We start from the raw sequence: 13,697 nt of genomic DNA, 5'->3' as shown, positions 1-13,697 counted from the left end.
GTTGACATTATGATACTGTAGTGGAATAGGAATACAGATGATTGATGCTGGATATAGCAGACAGTGGCAGTCAGCATGTGCTTGTCACAATAAAGATAATCTGAAATAGAAGTCAAAGTAGACATGAAGTCAGTCAACTATCCCTCCAAGCTACTTTTACATTTATTTTGTATATTTTTTTTATTTAATCTTTATTTAACTAGGCACGCCAGTTAAGAGCAAATTCTTATTTACAATGACGGCCTACCCCGGCCAAACCCAGACGACACTGGGCCAACTGTGCGCCGCCCTATGGGACTCCCAATCACGGCCAGTTGTGATACAGCCTGGAATCGAATCAGGGTGTCTGTAGTGACGCCTCAAGTACTGAGATGCAGTGCCTTAGACCGTTGCGCCACTACTTAATAATACCTAGACGGCAGGTGTGTTACCTTCTCTGTGTTGTTCTTGAGGGCGTCTGGTCTCACTAGGATGGAGTTGATGGACTGCTGACCATTCGATGCTGCTTGCCTCGTCTCCAACACCTGCCTATCAAACGTCTCTCTGGCAGCAGTGTCCCTGTCCTTCATAAAACCACCACTAGAGGGCGAGGGTCCCTCAGACATCCAGGCCAGAGATCTGTTGTGATTGGGCAGCATGCTCATGTGTTGTTTCTTCCTGAGCAGAGCAGGGGAGTAGCCAGGGGCCTGGATGTGGCTAAAGTTCTGGCTGTGAGAATGGGACTGAGAATGGGGCTGAAGGCCTGATGTGGCACTGGTAGTGTGGGGGTAGTGGTTACAGCGCTGGGATGAGCTCTGACTGTGGGTCTGGGTCTGGGATTGAAGGGCTGAGCTGGAAGAGATGGTGGTGTGGGGGTAGTGGTTTCCCCGTTGAGATGAGCCTGAGGGGACATTAAAAAGACTTTGAAATCACTCAAAATGAATCCTTGTCAAATCAAATCAATCTAATTTCCACTGCACTGTTCCTGGTTCCATATTGTGATTGTCAGACATATACAAACTAGAACAGAGAAGTCTTTACAGGTTTACTATCTCTGACTGTTAAATACTGCATAATGTTAGGATAATAACCAACCGTGGAGCCAAACCAACCATTGAAAATGGAACTTTGTAGAGTTACGAACTTCCGCCACTCTCACCTCTGTGTGAACGATGGAAGACTCTCCTCACTGTGTCCCATCCCTCCGAGCCCACCCCGTGCCGGGACTTTCTGGTGGCGCCGCCTGATGACGTCACAGGCTGCGTGGCCACGGAGGCGGACTGCTGCGGAACCCGTTGTCCAGTAGAGTAGGTCGTTTCATCGGAGTTGACCCTGTGGAGAGCTAGAACCACCGCTGGATTCTTGGAGGACGAGGAGGTTCTTCTTCCAGGGACTGTACCGGGGCCTGCCGTCACTGCCTTGGACTCCAACAGCCTGGCAGAGGTTCTGTGGCAGACAGGAAATAGATAGATATTGCTGTCAAAATCAATAAATGAGGTGTCCATGACACAAATGAAAGTCAAAAAGATGGAACCACTGTAGGAAAGTGGTCAATGATGACACACACATCGTCTAACAGAAAGGCTGATCCTCCCAATGATTATATAAAACCACAACATTACAATCCCAATAACAATTGTCACTTGTTTCTCACGGTCCGCCTAATGAAACCGGTAGAAATAGCTCTCCCACTTACCTGAGGACAGGTGTGACGTAGTTGCCGGGCAAAATGCCCACTTTGCCTGTCCGTAGAGAGAGGCCTCTGAGCCAGCCCTCCTTAAACTTCCCATACACCCCCACCATCTCCCCTTTCCTCAGCTCCAGTTCCTCAGAGCGACAGGGCTTGTAGGAGTACAGAGCAGCACACCTGAAGAACAGATTACGTGTTACCACAATCTCACATAGATGACAAATTCTATATCATCACATGTGCTTCTACATCTGCAGTGGTTGCTGTTTGGGGGTTTTAGGCTGGGTTTCTGTACAGCACATTGTGATATCGGCTGATGTTACTCCAGTGTTACTCCAGTGTTACTCCAGTGTTACTCACAACGCTGATGGAGTTCCTAGGTGGCGGACTGCTTGGTGTCAGCGGAGGTTGTTACTACCATGTTACTACTGCATTACTCCTGAGTTACTATTACGTTACTACTACATTACTCCAGTGTTTCTCTGCTGTGTAGAGCACAGATTGGTGTCAGCGGAGGCTGTTACTCATATGTTACTACAAAGATATTACTATGTTACTACCATGTTACTCACACACTGATGGAGAGCTGCTGAGTGGAGGACTGTTTGGTGTCCGAGGAGACGGAGGCAGACTGGGGGTTGATCAGAGCCATGGTGATGGTGGGAGGAGCTTCACCACTACTCATCTTCCTCACGCCCTATAGACAGAGAGGAGGAGAAAGACCAGGATGTAAATATGTATACTGCCATAGTGTTCTTCCTCTCACCCTATACTGAGAGGAAGACCAAGATATGAAACAGTAAAGTCGGAGAAGATATCATGTAAACTGACCTGTTAAAGACGGAGTAAGAATAAGATATTCTCATGTTAAATGCGAAAGGACATTTAATGTGGTATCAATGAGAAATAAAGCAGACAAAGCAGGAATGCTAGAAAGAGATAATATGGGAGAGAAAGAAACAGGAAGATTTATGGACTTAATCCTGTTTGATTTAAAATAAGGATATGAATTAAGCAAATATGGGAAATCCATTTGAATTCAATCACTCTGACAGCATCCTTAGAGCGCTGGGCCAGTAACCAAAAGGTTGCTGGATTGAATCCCTGAGCTGACAAGGTAAACATCTGTCGTTCTGCCCCTGAGCAAGGCAGTTAACCCCCTGTTCCCCGGACGCCGAAGACCTGGATGTGATGAGGGGGTTGGGTTAAATATGGAAGACACATTTGAGTTGAAGGCGTTCAGATGTACAACTGCCTAGGTATCCCCCCTTTCCCTTTCTATTTAAGCAAACCATCCATACCTTTTCCCTTGGATGAAGTGGTCAGAAAGTGACTTTTTCAAAAGATAAAAAAATATATAAAAATACAGTCTGCTATGGCATCTTCTTCTTTGCATGCTTGAATCTCAATTATTAAAGTGAATGTCCTCCCTCCTCTCACCTTGATGACGTCCATGTTACCACTGCCTCCGCCTATAGATTCCTGGTCTAAACTGGACTCTGTCATAAAGAGGTTCATTTGTGGGAGAACGAGACCACAGATTAAATATGCAACACTAACAGAGAACAAAAGCATTAGGTGGACTTGCCGTTCCAAACCTAACATTTTAACACCTATCATTCCAAATGAATTTCCTGAAGCCCTGGTTGAACCCAGAGGCTTCTGTTCCTTGGCGTGCTATAGGAGAGTCAATAGTTTCTCCAATTAGATTACAATAATTATTATTTTCTGAATTGACTCTTTAAAAAAAGTGCATTATTATTTGGACCCATTATAGCATACTCAGTAAACGTGTGGAAAGCTACAGAGAAGCATGTGATCTAGATCTTAATTCATAGTTTACGCCAATACGCCAATATGGCGTAATAAAGAATTCTTAGCGTGTAAGCAACTATTTAGTTCAGATTCTTGGTCTAAAAAGGGTATCTATACTTTCAAAGACATACTCAGTTTCCAGGAAATACACCAGTGTGTTGTAATGTCCCAGGTTCATCATTTAGTCTTCACCTTCAACTCTGTCTATCTGTAACAGTATAACTTTAGTCTGTCCTCTCGCGCGAACCAGGGACCCTCTGCACACATCAACAACAGTCACCCACGAAGCATCGTTACCCATCGCTCCACAAAAGCCGCGGGCCCTTGCAGAGCAAGGGGAACCACTACTTCAAGGTCTCAAAGCGAGTGACGTCACCGATTGAAACGCTATTAGCGCGCACCACTGCTAACTAGCTAGCCATTTCACATCGGTTACATATCCACGCCAGCCTATGGGGTCCCCTGGGGAGCAGAGCTAGCAGTACACCCATTGGTCAAACTTCTAACGGACAGACGCCACTCAAAAGGAGTTGTTTCTGACATCTACAGTCAGTTAATTCTAGCAGCACAAAAACCATGAATTCTATCCACTTTATTGGAAAAAGATTTTACACTTGCTGACAGACAAATAAATTGGGAGACGGTACGGAAAAAGATAGTTGGATCATCTACACTTAAACAAGACATCACATGGTATTAATCCATCACCATTATGTGAGTTCTGGGGACCTTGGTACTTTTCAGCATGTCCTGTGGAAATGCCCAGGGGTGGTTGAATTCTGGGGGAAAGTCAACGATGTAACGTCTGTACTAATAGATAAATAAATGCCATTATATCCAACCTGTTTGTCAGCTTTTAAATTATATCCATCTCAACCATTTATCTTTTCCAGTGATGACGACATGGCCGTCTCATGGTGTGGTACGCAAAATGGGTCAACTTTCAGCACCTTTACCTCTGGAATGTTTTGGCATTAAAAGGTCCAACAAATATGTATGGAAGGTTTGGTTCAAATCAAAAAAGGGGATTTACCCCATACTGTAGATACCAGGTGATGAAGTAGCAGGCTTGCAGCCCAAATGGTACCCTATTCCCTATATAGTGCACTACTTGTCAAAAGTAGTGCACTATATAGGGAGCCATTTGGGCCTCGTACTCAGTGTTTGGTAAAAGCCACTGTAATTGTTATTTCATGATGGGAACAGCAAACAATGCTGATGCTCCTAGCCAGAAGAGCTCCTTTCTGCCCTCAACTAGTCTCTTCACTATAAATATAGATTCATCTCCTATGAAATGCAGTAATGAGGAACTCTGAACAAGACACAGTGTGCCTAGTCTGCCTACCGCGCTACAGAACGGACCTTTTAACTAGAAATCTCTACTTCACTAGAACTACAGAGCTGAACAGGTCTGTGAGTCAGTACTGATACAGGTTTAGTGTGGAGCTACTCTGAGGTGTGTCTGAGTCAGTACTGATACAGGTTTAGTGTGGAGCTACTCTGAGGTGTGTCTGAGTCAGTATTGATGCAGGTTTAGTGTGGCTCTAGTCTGAGGTGTGTCTGTGAGTCAGTACTGACAACCTGAAGTGCGTCTCCCAACGGGTCAGACCACAGCCTTCAGGATAATGACCCTTCATTACCTAACCAAGCCACTCAAAATAGACGGTGACTCATTTGCAGAGGCGTCGTATCTATGTGTGCATCACTCACGTTATGCTATTAACAACATTAATTGTATCTATGTGTTGGCATTACGGTGATACCGTACAACAATCAGGCATGGAACTATTTAATACATGGTGCTAGACAACATCACTAAAGCAGTAATGTTATCCTCTGGGTGTTTGAGGGGTAACACACACACACACACACACACACACACACACACACACACACACACACACACACACACACACACACACACACACACACACACACACACACACACACACACACACACAGTTCTGATCAAAAGTTGTGCCCTATGTAGGAGACAGGAAGTCATTTGGGACGTAACCCTGCTATACAGTAGCTACAAATCAGCCACAGTCTCCTGCATGGCATGCACTTTGCAATGTAAAAAGCAATACTATGAGGCAGAAGTAACGTGACACCAAGTTAGCAACTCATGGCATGTCCTAGAGATATGCTGCTATTGTTTAAGAGGATTCTGGAAGGGTGAATGGTGACAGTTCATTACCGGGCGTTCCACCATCCAGGGAATTTGGTAGACAGCAGATAGAGCTATCTATTTAGGCTCTTCTTTAGAAACACTTGAAAGGTTGACAATTAGTCAATGGATGCAAACAAATGGTACCCTATATAATCTCCACATAGTGCACTACTTTTGACCAGAACCCTATGCAGGCCCTGGTCAAAAGTAGTGTACCGAACAGGGAATAGGATGCCATTTGGGCTGCACAAATAATGCCTCATGGTTTCTATCGTGGGAGAGATAGAGAACAGAATGTTGCCAGTTACAGCACCAGACTCTAGGAACTGGCTGTTCTGACCAGGATGTCAACAACATCACTTCAGACTGTAGGAACTGGCTGTTCTGACCAGGATGTCAACAACATCACTTCAGACTCTAGGAACTGGCTGTTCTAACCAGGATGCCAACAACATCACTTCAGACTCTAGGAACTGGCTGTTCTGACCAGGATGTCAACAACATCACTTCAGACTCTAGGAACTGGCTGTTCTGACCAGGATGTCAACGACACATCACTTCAGACTCTAGGAACTGGCTGTTCTGACCAGGATGTCAACGACACATCACTTCAGACTCTAGGAACTGGCTGTTCTGACCAGGATGTCAACAACATCACTTCAGAATCTAGGAACTGGCTGTTCTGACCAGGATGTCAACAACATCACTTCAGACTCTAGGAACTGGCTGTTCTGACCAGGATGTCAACAACATCACTTCAGACTCTAGGACCTGGCTGTTCTGACCAGGATGTCAACAACATCACTTCAGACTCTAGGAACTGGCTGTTCTAACCAGGATGCCAACAACATCACTTCAGACTCTAGGAACTGGCTGTTCTGACCAGGATGTCAACAACATCACTTCAGACTCTAGGAACTGGCTGTTCTGACCAGGATGTCAACAACATCACTTCAGACTCTAGGAACTGGCTGTTCTGACCAGGATGTCAACAACATCACTTCAGACTCTAGGAACTGGCTGTTCTAACCAGGATGCCAACAACATCACTTCAGACTCTAGGAACTGGCTGTTCTAACCAGGATGTCAACAACATCACTTCAGACTCTAGGAACTGGCTGTTCTAACCAGGATGTCAACAACATCACTTCAGACTCGAGGAACTGGCTGTTCTGACCAGGATGTCAACAACATCACTTCAGACTCTAGGAACTGGCTGTTCTGACCAGGATGTCAACAACATCACTTCAGACTCTAGGAACTGGCTGTTCTGACCAGGATGTCAACAACATCACCTCAGACACTAGGAACTGGCTGTTCTGACCAGGATGTCAACAACATCACTTCAGACTCTAGGAACTGGCTGTTCTAACCAGGATGTCAACAACATCACTTCAGACTCTAGGAACTGGCTGTTCTGACCAGGATGTCAACAACATCACTTCAGACTCTAGGAACTGGCTGTTCTAACCAGGATGTCAACAACATCACTTCAGACTCTAGGAACTGGCTGTTCTAACCAGGATGTCAACAACATCACTTCAGACTCTAGGAACTGGCTGTTCTAACCAGGATGTCAACAACATCACTTCAGACTCTAGGAACTGGCTGTTCTAACCAGGATGTCAACAACATCACTTCAGACTCTAGGAACTGGCTGTTCTGACCAGGATGTCAACAACATCACTTCAGACACTAGGAACTGGCTGTTCTGACCAGGATGTCAACAACATCACTTCAGACACTAGGAACTGGCTGTTCTAACCAGGATGTCAACATCACTTCAGACTCTAGGAACTGGCTGTTCTAACCAGGATGTCAACAACATCACTTCAGACTCTAGGAACTGGCTGTTCTAACCAGGATGTCAACAACATCACTTCAGACTCTAGGAACTGGCTGTTCTAACCAGGATGTCAACAACATCACTTCAGACTCTAGGAACTGGCTGTTCTGACCAGGATGTCAACAACATCACTTCAGACTCTAGGAACTGGCTGTTCTGACCAGGATGTCAACAACATCACTTCAGACTCTAGGAACTGGCTGTTCTAACCAGGATGTCAACAACATCACTTCAGACTCTAGGAACTGGCTGTTCTAACCAGGATGTCAACAACATCACTTCAGACTCTAGGAACTGGCTGTTCTGACCAGGATGTCAACATCACTTCAGACTCTAGGAACTGGCTGTTCTGACCAGGATGTCAACAACATCACTTCAGACTCTAGGAACTGGCTGTTCTAACCAGGATGTCAACAACATCACTTCAGACTCTAGGAACTGGCTGTTCTGACCAGGATGTCAACAACATCACGTCAGACTCTAGGAACTGGCTGTTCTGACCAGGATGTCAACAACATCACTTCAGACTCTAGGAACTGGCTGTTCTAACCAGGATGTCAACAACATCACTTCAGACTCTAGGAACTGGCTGTTCTGACCAGGATGTCAACAACATCCCTTCAGACTCTAGGAACTGGCTGTTCTGACCAGGATGTCAACAACATCACTTCAGACTCTAGGAACTGGCTGTTCTGACCAGGATGTCAACAACATCACTTCAGACTCTAGGAACTGGCTGTTCTGACCAGGATGTCAACGACACATCACTTCAGACTCTAGGAACTGGCTGTTCTGACCAGGATGTCAACGACACATCACTTCAGACTCTAGGAACTGGCTGTTCTGACCAGGATGTCAACGACACATCACTTCAGACTCTAGGAACTGGCTGTTCTGACCAGGATGTCAACGACATCACTTCAGACTCTAGGAACTGGCTGTTCTGACCAGGATGTCAACAACATCACTTCAGACTCTAGGAACTGGCTGTTCTAACCAGGATGCCAACAACATCACTTCAGACTCTAGGAACTGGCTGTTCTGACCAGGATGTCAACAACATCACTTCAGACTCTAGGAACTGGCTGTTCTGACCAGGATGTCAACAACATCACTTCAGACTCTAGGAACTGGCTGTTCTGACCAGGATGTCAACAACATCACTTCAGACTCTAGGAACTGGCTGTTCTAACCAGGATGCCAACAACATCACTTCAGACTCTAGGAACTGGCTGTTCTAACCAGGATGTCAACAACATCACTTCAGACTCTAGGAACTGGCTGTTCTAACCAGGATGTCAACAACATCACTTCAGACTCTAGGAACTGGCTGTTCTAACCAGGATGCCAACAACATCACTTCAGACTCTAGGAACTGGCTGTTCTGACCAGGATGTCAACAACATCACTTCAGACTCTAGTTACTGGCTGTTCTGACCAGGATGTCAACATCACTTCAGACTCTAGGAACTGGCTGTTCTGACCAGGATGTCAACATCACTTCAGACTCTAGGAACTGGCTGTTCTAACCAGGATGTCAACAACATCACTTCAGACTCTAGGAACTGGCTGTTCTAACCAGGATGCCAACACATCACTTCAGACTCTAGGAACTGGCTGTTCTAACCAGGATGTCAACAACATCACTTCAGACTCTAGGAACTGGCTGTTCTAACCAGGATGCCAACAACATCACTTCAGACTCTAGGAACTGGCTGTTCTAACCAGGATGTCAACAACATCACTTCAGACTCGAGGAACTGGCTGTTCTGACCAGGATGTCAACAACATCACTTCAGACTCTAGGAACTGGCTGTTCTGACCAGGATGTCAACAACATCACTTCAGACTCTAGGAACTGGCTGTTCTGACCAGGATGTCAACAACATCACCTCAGACACTAGGAACTGGCTGTTCTGACCAGGATGTCAACAACATCACTTCAGACTCTAGGAACTGGCTGTTCTAACCAGGATGTCAACAACATCACTTCAGACTCTAGGAACTGGCTGTTCTGACCAGGATGTCAACAACATCACTTCAGACTCTAGGAACTGGCTGTTCTAACCAGGATGTCAACAACATCACTTCAGACTCTAGGAACTGGCTGTTCTAACCAGGATGTCAACAACATCACTTCAGACTCTAGGAACTGGCTGTTCTAACCAGGATGTCAACAACATCACTTCAGACTCTAGGAACTGGCTGTTCTGACCAGGATGTCAACAACATCACTTCAGACACTAGGAACTGGCTGTTCTGACCAGGATGTCAACAACATCACTTCAGACACTAGGAACTGGCTGTTCTAACCAGGATGTCAACATCACTTCAGACTCTAGGAACTGGCTGTTCTAACCAGGATGTCAACAACATCACTTCAGACTCTAGGAACTGGCTGTTCTAACCAGGATGTCAACAACATCACTTCAGACTCTAGGAACTGGCTGTTCTAACCAGGATGTCAACAACATCATTTCAGACTCTAGGAACTGGCTGTTCTGACCAGGATGTCAACAACATCACTTCAGACTCTAGGAACTGGCTGTTCTGACCAGGATGTCAACAACATCACTTCAGACTCTAGGAACTGGCTGTTCTAACCAGGATGTCAACAACATCACTTCAGACTCTAGGAACTGGCTGTTCTAACCAGGATGTCAACAACATCACTTCAGACTCTAGGAACTGGCTGTTCTGACCAGGATGTCAACATCACTTCAGACTCTAGGAACTGGCTGTTCTAACCAGGATGTCAACAACATCACTTCAGACTCTAGGAACTGGCTGTTCTAACCAGGATGTCAACAACATCACTTCAGACTCTAGGAACTGGCTGTTCTGACCAGGATGTCAACAACATCACTCCAGACTCTAGGAACTGGCTGTTCTAACCAGGATGTCAACAACATCACTTCAGACTCTAGGAACTGGCTGTTCTGACCAGGATGTCAACAACATCACTTCAGACTCTAGGAACTGGCTGTTCTAACCAGGATGTCAACAACATCACTTCAGACTCTAGGAACTGGCTGTTCTGACCAGGATGTCAACAACATCACTTCAGACTCTAGGAACTGGCTGTTCTAACCAGGATGTCAACAACATCACTTCAGACTCTAGGAACTGGCTGTTCTGACCAGGATGTCAACAACATCCCTTCAGACTCTAGGAACTGGCTGTTCTGACCAGGATGTCAACAACATCACTTCAGACTCTAGGAACTGGCTGTTCTGACCAGGATGTCAACGACACATCACTTCAGACTCTAGGAACTGGCTGTTCTGACCAGGATGTCAACGACACATCACTTCAGACTCTAGGAACTGGCTGTTCTGACCAGGATGTCAACAACATCACTTCAGACTCTAGGAAATGGCTGTTCTGACCAGGATGTCAACAACATCACTTCAGACTCTAGGAACTGGCTGTTCTGACCAGGATGTCAACAACATCACTTCAGACTCTAGGAACTGGCTGTTCTAACCAGGATGCCAACAACATCACTTCAGACTCTAGGAACTGGCTGTTCTGACCAGGATGTCAACAACATCACTTCAGACTCTAGGAACTGGCTGTTCTGACCAGGATGTCAACAACATCACTTCAGACTCTAGGAACTGGCTGTTCTGACCAGGATGTCAACAACATCACTTCAGACTCTAGGAACTGGCTGTTCTAACCAGGATGCCAACAACATCACTTCAGACTCTAGGAACTGGCTGTTCTAACCAGGATGTCAACAACATCACTTCAGACTCTAGGAACTGGCTGTTCTAACCAGGATGTCAACAACATCACTTCAGACTCTAGGAACTGGCTGTTCTAACCAGGATGCCAACAACATCACTTCAGACTCTAGGAACTGGCTGTTCTGACCAGGATGTCAACAACATCACTTCAGACTCTAGGAACTGGCTGTTCTGACCAGGATGTCAACATCACTTCAGACTCTAGGAACTGGCTGTTCTGACCAGGATGTCAACATCACTTCAGACTCTAGGAACTGGCTGTTCTAACCAGGATGTCAACAACATCACTTCAGACTCTAGGAACTGGCTGTTCTAACCAGGATGCCAACACATCACTTCAGACTCTAGGAACTGGCTGTTCTAACCAGGATGTCAACAACATCACTTCAGACTCTAGGAACTGGCTGTTCTAACCAGGATGCCAACAACATCACTTCAGACTCTAGGAACTGGCTGTTCTAACCAGGATGTCAACAACATCACTTCAGACTCGAGGAACTGGCTGTTCTGACCAGGATGTCAACAACATCACTTCAGACTCTAGGAACTGGCTGTTCTGACCAGGATGTCAACAACATCACTTCAGACTCTAGGAACTGGCTGTTCTGACCAGGATGTCAACAACATCACCTCAGACACTAGGAACTGGCTGTTCTGACCAGGATGTCAACAACATCACTTCAGACTCTAGGAACTGGCTGTTCTAACCAGGATGTCAACAACATCACTTCAGACTCTAGGAACTGGCTGTTCTGACCAGGATGTCAACAACATCACTTCAGACTCTAGGAACTGGCTGTTCTAACCAGGATGTCAACAACATCACTTCAGACTCTAGGAACTGGCTGTTCTAACCAGGATGTCAACAACATCACTTCAGACTCTAGGAACTGGCTGTTCTAACCAGGATGTCAACAACATCACTTCAGACTCTAGGAACTGGCTGTTCTGACCAGGATGTCAACAACATCACTTCAGACACTAGGAACTGGCTGTTCTGACCAGGATGTCAACAACATCACTTCAGACACTAGGAACTGGCTGTTCTAACCAGGATGTCAACATCACTTCAGACTCTAGGAACTGGCTGTTCTAACCAGGATGTCAACAACATCACTTCAGACTCTAGGAACTGGCTGTTCTAACCAGGATGTCAACAACATCACTTCAGACTCTAGGAACTGGCTGTTCTAACCAGGATGTCAACAACATCACTTCAGACTCTAGGAACTGGCTGTTCTGACCAGGATGTCAACAACATCACTTCAGACTCTAGGAACTGGCTGTTCTGACCAGGATGTCAACAACATCACTTCAGACTCTAGGAACTGGCTGTTCTAACCAGGATGTCAACAACATCACTTCAGACTCTAGGAACTGGCTGTTCTAACCAGGATGTCAACAACATCACTTCAGACTCTAGGAACTGGCTGTTCTGACCAGGATGTCAACATCACTTCAGACTCTAGGAACTGGCTGTTCTAACCAGGATGTCAACAACATCACTTCAGACTCTAGGAACTGGCTGTTCTAACCAGGATGTCAACAACATCACTTCAGACTCTAGGAACTGGCTGTTCTGACCAGGATGTCAACAACATCACTCCAGACTCTAGGAACTGGCTGTTCTGACCAGGATGTCAACAACATCACTTCAGACTCTAGGAACTGGCTGTTCTGACCAGGATGTCAACAACATCACTTCAGACTCTAGGAACTGGCTGTTCTAACCAGGATGTCAACAACATCACTTCAGACTCTAGGAACTGGCTGTTCTGACCAGGATGTCAACAACATCACTTCAGACTCTAGGAACTGGCTGTTCTGACCAGGATGTCAACAACATCACTTCAGACTCAAAGCCTGTTGTTTCAAGTGCTGTGTTGTGCAGCATTCTAATAATGAGAGAGACACAGCGATAGACAGAGCGAGAAAGACAGAAATAGAGAAAAAAAGATCCAAGAAACAACAACCTGAGAGTAAAAATAATGTATTATCAATTGAGAAGTTCTCTGATAACCACTGCATTTTAAATATCTTATGATGTTTAGCTTTTTGCTTTGTTTTCCTTCCGAAGACAAAACTAGCAGTGAATCTCAGTACCGTATATTCTCATTCCTGTCCTCCTCCCATCCTGTTGTTGTGGTTATTTCTTAAACATCTCACGCCTACCTTCAACCTCACACTACCCTCCTCCTCCTCCTCCTTCTAATCCCTACCCTCCTCCTCCTCTCCTGTTGTAATGGTTTGTGGTTCACTTTATAGTCACTCTGTAAACACTACATTGTGGTGTTCCAGACCCAGGCTATTAGCATCACACCTCTAGAAACACAGCCTAGCAGGGTGTTCCAGACCCAGGCTATTAGCATCACACCTCTAGAAACACAGCCTGGCGGGGTGTTCCAGACCCAGGTTATTAGCATCACACCTCTAGAAACACAG

At 45.6% G+C, this 13,697-nt stretch overlaps 1 protein-coding gene across 1 annotated transcript in view; it reads right to left on the bottom strand.

The window, feature by feature from the left end:
- LOC120047913 (E3 ubiquitin-protein ligase SH3RF1-like) overlaps positions 1-13,697 on the bottom strand; it is a 61,884-nt gene that overhangs the window by 2,583 nt on the left and 45,604 nt on the right. Inside the window, exons 4-7 of the mRNA XM_038993507.1 lie at positions 2,242-2,366; positions 1,676-1,846; positions 1,139-1,425; positions 432-880 (exon numbers count right to left, since the gene is read on the bottom strand). Of these exons, the coding sequence (XP_038849435.1) occupies positions 432-880; positions 1,139-1,425; positions 1,676-1,846; positions 2,242-2,366 (1,032 nt within the window). The remainder of the gene's footprint in view (positions 1-431; positions 881-1,138; positions 1,426-1,675; positions 1,847-2,241; positions 2,367-13,697) is intronic.

Source organism: Salvelinus namaycush, chromosome 5 (assembly GCF_016432855.1).
Source record: "Salvelinus namaycush isolate Seneca chromosome 5, SaNama_1.0, whole genome shotgun sequence".
Classification (NCBI taxonomy): Eukaryota; Metazoa; Chordata; class Actinopteri; order Salmoniformes; family Salmonidae; genus Salvelinus; species Salvelinus namaycush.
Note: the sequence above shows the minus strand (reverse complement) of the source record. Positions and strands in the feature narration are given on the sequence as shown.